The 9,828-nt window shown below is 31.7% G+C and overlaps 1 protein-coding gene across 3 annotated transcripts; it reads left to right on the forward strand.

Annotated features, from left to right (window-relative positions):
- The first annotated feature begins 4,093 nt into the window (after positions 1-4,093).
- LOC118046826 (uncharacterized) lies at positions 4,094-9,419 on the forward strand. Of its 3 annotated transcripts, XM_073407764.1 has the most exons (11): positions 4,097-4,463; positions 4,597-4,680; positions 4,976-5,109; positions 5,218-5,315; positions 5,893-6,057; positions 7,133-7,221; positions 7,306-7,411; positions 7,819-7,973; positions 8,054-8,124; positions 8,695-8,809; positions 9,066-9,419. In XM_073407764.1, exons 1-11 carry the CDS (start codon positions 4,236-4,238, stop codon positions 9,225-9,227), a joined length of 1,407 nt encoding a protein of 468 aa, XP_073263865.1. In that variant the 5' UTR covers positions 4,097-4,235; the 3' UTR covers positions 9,228-9,419. The 3 variants fall into 3 exon arrangements, 2 of the variants coding, with proteins under 2 accessions (XP_073263865.1, XP_034911767.1); XR_012169278.1 differs by lacking the exon at positions 9,066-9,419 and having other exon boundaries at positions 4,094-4,463; positions 8,047-8,124; positions 8,695-8,773; XM_035055876.2 differs by lacking the exon at positions 5,893-6,057 and having other exon boundaries at positions 4,098-4,463.
- The last annotated feature ends 409 nt before the right edge of the window (positions 9,420-9,828 follow it).

Genomic DNA, 9,828 nt, shown 5'->3' on the forward strand with positions numbered 1-9,828 from the left:
AAAAAACCAAGTTGACTTATGAACCGGTCAAATAAACCATTAATTTTTATTTAAGAAAATATGATTTTTTTTTAAAAAGATAAACCCAAGTTTGATCCTCCTAATTCAAAATCTAAGAAGGTGTTTGGTATTGAGATTGAACCTGCTTTACATCAAAAGTTGAATTTTTTTCACATTAAATTAATTGTTTTTAGTGTTTTTTTATTGTTATGATATACTGCATTAAAAATACATTTAAAAAAAAATATTATTTTAATGTATCTCCAAATAAAAAATATTTTAAAAAGCAACATTTATAATCAACTACCAAAAACTTCTAAATCTTATTATGATTATGGTTTTAAAACCACATGTCATCGGATGTTTAAAAGTTAGGTGTTTGGTGGAATATGCTCTTTTCAGAAGGTTTCTTTGGAGGTAGATGGCCAGCAGATGTTATAGAAAATTATTTCCGAACATCAGCAAACACACAAAAATTGGCAATAACACAATTAATTGCAAAACGAAGAACGTACGTACCTTGAGCTTTTAACCAAAAAAAAATATATATATAATAAATTCAAGCAAGTACAACTTAAATAATCGGTCAATCTAATATCATAGTTATTAAATCTGAACCAAATTGATAAGTTAATCGAGTGCTCAGTTAATCCGATAGTTAGATCAATCTGGATAAGATAAAAGATCGATGAAAATAAAAAAAATAATCAAACCCAGGTGAGATCCGATTTATATATATATATTAATTTTATTTAACACTAGGCCTAGCAACAAAAGGAAAGTTGAAGTTTATGACCTAATTTCTTTCTTTGAGCAGGCAAGAGATCTATTAACAGCTAAAAGCTAAATTGCTTTATTTCCTAACAGAGAGTTCATTGGAGAAATCAATGCTACTTCCAGTTGGTTGGTGCTACTTCTACAGGTGTTCTATCTCCCCTACGTTGATACTATGTCCGAAGCATTTATTAACATTTTATGTCTTGTTTTTTTAGTTTTACATTTCAACCGTCTTATAGTCGCGTGTCGATATGGGAGGGATCTTAATTTTGAAAAAGTAACATTGTCTAGTCAAATTTAAGAAAACGCATAATAAATCTAGAAATTTAATTTTTGTAAAGAAAAGGGACTGCTCTTTATTTTTATCCAATATTCACAAGAGACCTTTTCCATCTCCAAGCCACGTACCAGCTCTGCCATGGACCGCCGCACATAAATTTACCTCGATGAGTCGTGTTTAGAAATTCAGTTAAAATTATGTTTTTTAAAAAATTAATTTATTTTTTTTATATTTTAATTTGTTAATATTAAAAATCATTTTTAAAAAAATGCAATATAAATATTATTTTCTTGTATTTTAAAATAAAAATATTTTAAACTGTACAGTAACCATCATCTCCGTGTCCACAACCGAAAACAATTGGTGGACTGCATTCCAAATATCACTAACCAGGTCTCTCGAACCTTCTATCACATGGCTCTCGGTCTTTTTTCCTCCTTACCAAAACACGAAACTTTTTGCCTACTCAAGTTGCCTGAAACTAATTTTATGGTATCAGCAAACTTGCTTATTGTTTATTTAAATTTTAAAAAATAAATTAAAAAATATATGAACCAATAGATTATAAAAAGAGTTGTAAATGTTAATTGACAAAAAAAAAAAAAAAAACAGAAGGAGAAGAAGATTTTACTGTACTCCTCTTCACAAAATACTATTAATTATAATAGTGTTTTTTTTAGTCTATGTTTTTTTTATTCATTAATATTTGGTTTATTGAGGTTTAAGTTTCATAATATTTTTTAATATGCTTTTTATAAGGTTATTTTAGTCTTTTAATTCAGACCGTAGGTTTAACAAGTTAACTTGATTGGCTTGATTTTTTTTTTTTCAATTTCATCATTCAACATTAAGTTGATTGAGAATTAGATTTTGTAATTTATTTTTATTTATTTTATATGAGTTTATCTCGGTCTTATGACTCATCTCACAAGTTTGGCGAGTTAACCCAAGTTCACTCGAGTCGTATTCTGCATCCTTTTGTTAATTGATTTTTTTATTTCATCTTTCAACACTTGGTTAACAAATAATTCAAAGAGAATGGGATTTTACAGTACCCCTTCTCACAAAATACTATTCACTATAATAGTGTGTTTTTTTTTTAATCTCAATTTTATTTTTATTATTCAATATTAGATTTATTGAAGATTGGATTTTATAATATTTTTTTCATTTTTTATGAAGTTATTCCAGTTTCACGACCCGGACTATAGGTCTAATGAGTTAACTCAATTGTCTTAAGTTTTTTTTTTCTTTTTTAATTGATTTTTTTTCTCAATTTCATCTCTCAATGTCGAATTGTTTGAGAATTAGGCTTTGTGATTTATTTCGGTTTGTTTTATATCAAGTTATCCTCGCCTCATAATTCAGGTTACGAGGTTGACAGGTTAACCTGAGTTAACTCAAGTCATTTTGTGTCCTTTTTTAATCAATTTTTTTTTCTCAATTCATCTTTCAACACTTGGTTGATTGAGGGTTTTTTTTTTTTATAAAACACTAAAGGATGAAATTGAAATAAAAAAAATTACACAAAAGGATTTGAAATAAAAAAAACGGTAATAAAAAAAATGAGGTTGAAAATAAAATAAAAATTAGAGGGTAACAAAAAAAAAACTTTTCTTAGAGAGTTAAATTGAAAAGAAAAAAAATTAACAAAAGAAAAAAAATAAAAAAATAGGGATCAAATCTGAAAAAATAATGCACCAGAAACTTAGATTAAATGATGAAATTGAGAACCAATAAAACTTTTACAAGAAAACAAGGGAAAAAAATTAAAAATGAAAATAATAAGGATCAAATTGAAAAAGAAAAATATACAAAAAATTAGAATCAAAAGACTGAATTAAAAACAAACAAAACTTTTACAAAAGAGCATGGAACAAAAACTAGAAATTAAAAGAATAAAGACTAAAATTATTACACTAAAAACAAACAGGGCCAACATGTGATTTTTAGAGGATGTAAGAGAAAAGAAAAAGAGAAAAAAAGAAAGGCTTGATGGCAACAAGCCGCCTTCACATGCACTAAGAAAAAGAGAATGCAATGATGTTTTCAACAATACGATAGTTTCGATAAAAGAACAAGTTTAGCTATTAGGAGATGCAACACATACTACTAAAAGGGCATAGAACCCTCCCACATGTTGATGCTTGAATTACACACATCAACAACTATTCAAAATTAAATATTAATTTATCCAGTAAAAAAAACCAAGTCGCCCTCAATGTTTTTGGAATTAACAAAAACATATATGAAAAGATAAAAATACCCTTAAACACATGACTTTATTTTTTCTTGATTCCAAGGGTAATGATTTTTTTTTTATTGTAATTTAAAAAGCAAAAAATCATAAACACCCCTGATCAACAACTTTTTTTTTACCTGAAAAATAATTTAATTATTTTACCATCTTAAAATTTGAAAAAAAAAAAGTGCATATATCTTGGATAATTTTCTTAATGACTAAAAGATTGAATTACCCAAAACACAAGTATCTCATTTTTTCTTTGAGGGACAAAAATTAATTTCACTTATATGTGTGTACAATGTTCTTACAACACCTAGAGTTTTTGTTAATTAAACAGAAACAAAAATATGAACCTTTCACATAGCAAATCCCAGTTTTACATGTTCAGGACTTGGTGTGGTTCAAATATCCAACTGACTCAATTGCGGATTCAATTAAAAGTACATAAAGATAATATATATTTTATTTATTTATTTAAATATAGAGTTCTATCGTTTGAGAAATTTAATGTTGTTAAAAATTTATCTAGTAATATCTTATTATACCTTAAAAAACATACAGACACTAAAAAAAAAAAAAAAAAACTCATGACCCAGGAAAAAGTAACTACAAAATCAAAATATAACTACAATTAGACAATAGAAAAAGTACAAGGATGAGTTTTGCTTTTGATGTAATTTTATGTTAAAGTTACTTGGTTGATTTATATAATTATTAATTTTAAATTTTATAAAATTAATTAAAATACAATCAAGGTAATACAATCACATTAATTTAAAAACAAAATACAAAGATAAAATAATATTCGGGACAACTTTAATTTCCGACTCCTAAAACCCTAGCCCCTTCTCTGTGGCTGATCACCAAAGAAGAGGCAGGGGTAGCGGCCTGAAAACACACGCAATAACTGAAAAGGGAAATACGCCTAAGTCAATGAGTGCGAAGGGAGACTCTACAGAAAAGCTCAAGGGAGTACAGATTTCCTCGCTTGATGAAGAGGATGAGGTTGAAGAAGTCGTTGAAGAAGAAGAAGAAGAAGAAGAAGGTGACGATAGTGAAGAAGAAGAAGAAGAGCCAGTAACACTAGGTTTCTTGGAAAAGACAAAGAATAGTTGGTCTCTTTCGCGGCAAGTATTTCCTAGCAAGGCTGGTGGCGTGCCGGTACTTATATATTTCAACTCTTCAAAACTCCTTTTCTTTCTTTATTTTTATTTTAATTATCTGCCATTTAGTTTGTTTAAAGCAAGCCCTGTATTTGCTAAATAAACGGATGTTGTTAATGTCTATGTTGCAGGCATGGCTGGATCCTGTTAATCTACCATCTGGAAGGTCTTGTGTTTGTGATATATGTGAAGAACCTTTACAGTTTTTGCTTCAGGTATTTATTTTTTTTGGGTTTTGGTGCACGATAATTTACCAATTTCTTGAATTTACATACCGCAGACAATTCTTTGTCGAATTTTCATTATTTGCGCATGAGACTGTTCCAATTCTCTGCTTCCTTTTCTTTTTGTCAGTGGTGGATATTTATCTTTGAATACTTTGGTTGAACTTAGAGTCAGTGTATATACTATGTTCATATCTGCCAATGGCATTTAATTCGCTGTAATTTTCAGTGATTTGAATTTGAGAAGTTGAAGAGAAAATCCATTTTCTGTTGAATAATCATCTAGGTATATGCACCTATAACAGAGAAGGAATCAACATTTCATCGAACATTGTTTGTCTTCATGTGCCCTTCAATGTCCTGTCTTCATAGGGATCAACATGAGCAATGGAAGCGCAGTCCAGAAAAACCATCTCGAAGGTATCAGTGTCTATTTACTGGTTTCGTTGTTCTTCTCTTTTCAAATATCATGACTAGGAACAGCCAAGAATCAATCTGATTTCTTATTCTTCTACTTTCTTTCTGAAGTGTGAAGGTTTTTCGTTGTCAGTTACCTTGCTCTAATCCTTTTTACTCAAGTGAGCCTCCAAGAAACGATGGAACTGATAAACCGTCCGGATCTGGGGGTAACATTTATCTTCAATTTCTTTTCATTTATCTAATATTGCGTGCATGGGTTAGGTTTTTTGTTGCCACCGAGAATAACCATCCATGTTACTTTTATAGAATATTAAAACGGCTATCTTCAATTTCTTTTCATTTATCTAATATTGCATGCATGGTTTAGGTTTTTTGTTGCCACCGAGAATAACCATCCATGTTACTTTTATAGAATATTAAAACGGCAAACAATGAAAAACACTTTAAATTTAGTATTTGGCAATATTTTTCATTGTCTTTTGATGAATTAATCCTTGCGAAATGTGTACAGCATCTCCTAAAACAATTTTGAATGAGTAGGCACCACAATTGTTGTGCAACTGCTCTGACAAAGTATAAGGATTCCCTCAATTGAAGGTTGTAGCACACTCATTCTAATCTTTCCTCTCTCAGAACACACGTCATTAATTTATGGAATACCCTCCCTCACTGCCTTTCTCCTTTTTTGTAACCCTAAAGTTGTGCTCCTGTCAGTGAACTAAGACAAAACTAGAATTTGAGTTATTATTTTTTTTTTAACTGATTTGTGCTTGGATTTGGCAGTTGCTCTCCATGATTTTGTTTTTACTTCCTCATCCAGCAATACAGAACTGAACCTAAAATTTTCTGTTAATGGATTTGGTATTCAGTGGGGATGTGATTTGAGCTATTTGCTAGCTAGATGGAACATTTGCAATGCTATGAAGTTGAAGGATGGACCTTTTGAAAGTGAATTTTTGTTTTTCTACATGATATTCATTTTGCTTTCTTCCTCTCACTTTCTTTTGAAATGGCTGGAAATTGTCATGGGGTTCTAGTATTTTATGAAAACTCGCATTGTTGATTGTTTCATAGTTTGTATTTCACGAGCCAGAGAATCCATGATACTGAAACCTCACCTGTACCCCTCAACTATGATGAAATTCTATCCTTCCCATGGCAGATCGCTATTTATATGAATTTAGCCTGCACTTGAAGATGCATCTAGATTTTCCTCTTACTGGAAAATTGAGGTCAATGCCCTCAAAAAGTTTTGATTAAGGTGGTAACAAGTATTGTTGTCAAGAGAAGTTTTACTGCGAGCTGTCATATTTGAGCTCCGTGGTTTTGATTCACCATCATCCTTTGCTAAAGACCTCAATTTGAACTCTTAGCAGGATGATAAACACTGAGCTGATCTGTCTTTTTTCAGCACTCCTAGTTTTGGTTTTCAATAGACAACTTGAATGATTGCCTTTACAAAACAACTGCTCCGTCATACTTTACAAGAGCATTGCTGAGCCATAAATGGCCTTTCTTGTAAGATCTTAGTCCTTTGACTTGTTGATATGATAACAATCATCAAATGGAGGATACAAATTGTTCCCACATGAAGACAACATAATGCAATAGCATAATCTCTCGAAAGACAGGACCAAAACTGCCAATACCCAAAATTAAGGGTTTTTCTATGTAGTTTTTTCCTTTATTTACTTTATTGACTAAACCTGCATTATTCTATTCTGAATGTAATAGGCTTGACACATCGCTGATTATATTGCTAACAAAGCCTTGCTTCCAAACAAGCAATTATTATCCTCCTACATGAGACTGATAAACCCTTACTCAATATGAAGACATCATTGTTTGGTGCAACATGGCTGCAAGGATCCTAAAGCTCTAAGATAGATAGATTAATTGATTAAGATCAAATTAATATTTGTCTGATATGTGTGATCATCACTACCCATGTTTTACATATTTCCATTTCTCTCCTTCTGTCAGACCAGGCATTTACGATGCCCATCATTTTTGCTTGTTTTAGTTTCGCTTTGTAACTGGTGTGGTACCTGGAAAGGAGATAAAGTTTGTAGTGGTTGCAAAAGAACAAAATACTGCTCACATAAACACCAGGTATGAGTTGTCAGCATGTCATGAGTTCATTTTAGGCCATTCTTGCTGAATGAACATCCTCTCCATTGTTTTCATATCTCACAGGTTTTGCACTGGCACTCAGGTCACAAAATTGATTGTCAACAGTTGAGCCTTTCGGTTGACTCTCGTTCCAGCAAGAATGGAGCCACTTCAGCAGAGATCATTAAAGGCTAGTATATACATCATGAACCTGGGTCCTGGGGTATCACACAAATTTACATATGCATATGATTATGTTCATTGTACTTAATTCTTATTAATTGAAGATAAAAATGTCTATCTCTTCTTAGAAAACAATTACATTTAATAATCATGTGATCATTTTTATCACACCTTGTACCAAAATATCATTTTATTTAGAGTATTTTTTGAACCCTCAATGGTTAAGGAATAGAATGGTTCAAGTGCAAATTGGTGACAGGACATTTTGACCTAGAATCTAGCATTATGAATGGTTGGTTGTGAGTACTGATTTAAACACGTCATAATGTCCATTGTCTAGTGTCAAGCTTACTCAATGAAATTTATGTTTCAAAAGGTCTACCAGAGGTGTCTGATTTTATTTTTTTTGAACAGTTGTTAGCAATGCCCTGTGGCCAGAGTATGAGATGATAAATGATGATGAAAGTGAATATGATGCTGAAATGTCTGATGATAACATACCCACTCATTCATTGGTGTCTAGGAACAAAATGGACAGCACAATGAATTCGTTGTTGGACATTTTTGAGGTATCAATTCTCGCTCTTGTTAATGGAAATTTATGCACTTATGTAAATCTCCTGCTTGCTTATTTTAGTGTAGTGGGCAGGGCAATAGTGACAAAAAGTGCTGGGCATCTTTCCAACAGCGCATAGCCAAAGCCCCCGAACAAGTGTTAAGGTGATACGAGCTATTATATTTTGAGATCATTTTTTGTATTTAATATTCTAGAAAACTTGAACATAATTTGAATTCTTTATGTGATTGCTTTAGGCATCCTAAGCATTGCATGCGGTGAGCTTGGATCCCACAATACAAGTGGACAAGTTTTTCTAGAAAACATGTAAAATCTTAAGACATTTAAGGGGCTAACCCAAATTGGCTGCTGATTGTGAGACTCGCATTTGTAGAGAATTGACTCTCTGTAACTGTCACTTATCCTTCGTTACTTGTCAATACTTGCTATATGCCCGAGTGATCATCTGGCTGGGAAATGATCAAATGAACAAGAAATGTTTAAAATCAACATCACTTCATATCTGTTGTCAGTTACATATTGAGAAGTTGGCAGGGCTGTGCAAGATTTTAAGAGTTTATATCTAAGCTAGTGTGCATGTCAAGTTTTCATAGCCTAGTTGCATTTCAGCCATGTGATTTTTTTGTACCTAGTATTTGAAGCATTTTATTGTGTAAATCGTACTTCCTGTTTAATTTGCAATGGAATGCTCATTCCTTTGTTTAAATTAGCAGGTATTGTAGGAATGCTAGTGCAAAACCCCTCTGGCCTATGTCAAGTGGTCAGCCATCTAAGGCTGACATCCCTAACTGCAGTTACTGTGGTGGTCCTTCAGATTTTGAATTTCAGGTATAGTTTGATCTGCCTTAGATATATTTATTTATATTGCTTTATGTATTTGTCTTTTTTTTTTTTCCTCGAAAATTTTGATTGAAGCCCTTGTATGTCCAAGTGAAGAGTGTGCCTATTCACGTGCTTGGTTTTTCTCTGTTTTTTTCTCTCCATATGGTGTGCTGTTCTACTATTTGATTTTCCTCATGGATCTCAAATCTGAGCTCCCATTAAAGTTCTAAGGTAATAATAGCTCCTGTATCTGGTGCATCAGATCTTACCTCAGCTACTTTACTACTTCGGTGTAAAGAATGATGCGGATTCTCTTGATTGGGCAACCATTGTTTTGTACACCTGCAAATCCTCTTGTGAGGCTAGCATGGCTTACAAAGAAGAATTTCCCTGGGTTCAGCTCTACCCAACATCTGCAACTTGACGGTGGTAGTTCTACTTTCACCTGTTGACGAGCGTCCTTCATTTCTTTTCTCCTTTAATCCTTTTCCGGCAGTTAGCTCTGTTAAATTGAGTGGTAGAAAAGTCTTGTCTAGCTCTGAGCTCTTTGTATTGTGTGTTTGACAAAATATGAAATATTTTTTTATTTAAAATTAATTATTTTTATATTTTTAAAGGTTCCCAAAAAGAAAAAGAAATTGAAGGCCTTTTTTTTTTTTTATCAATTTTTTTAGATGGAGTTGTCATTGAATTGTTTTTTACTCTGGTGGGATTTAAACTTCGAAGCTATTATTTCGATAACAAAAATGGAAGTATATTACTGGAATAAGCTTATGAGAACCAGCTTTTTGGTTCGGTCAACCCACCATTTTATTCCTCTGACATTGTATCCAACTGGAAATAAAACTATGCCGTTTTGTAATTGACAAGGATAATTCTAAGATGATGTGATAAAAAAAAAAATTGTATTTTTAGTACAGTAACGTTACTTTGTAATCTTATTTATATTTTATATATTCAGTCATCTTCAGTTTAAATTATGTAATAATAAAGTTGAAAATAAATTAAGTATAAGTAAAATATAA

This window comes from Populus alba, chromosome 2 (assembly GCF_005239225.2).
Source record: "Populus alba chromosome 2, ASM523922v2, whole genome shotgun sequence".
Classification (NCBI taxonomy): Eukaryota; Viridiplantae; Streptophyta; class Magnoliopsida; order Malpighiales; family Salicaceae; genus Populus; species Populus alba.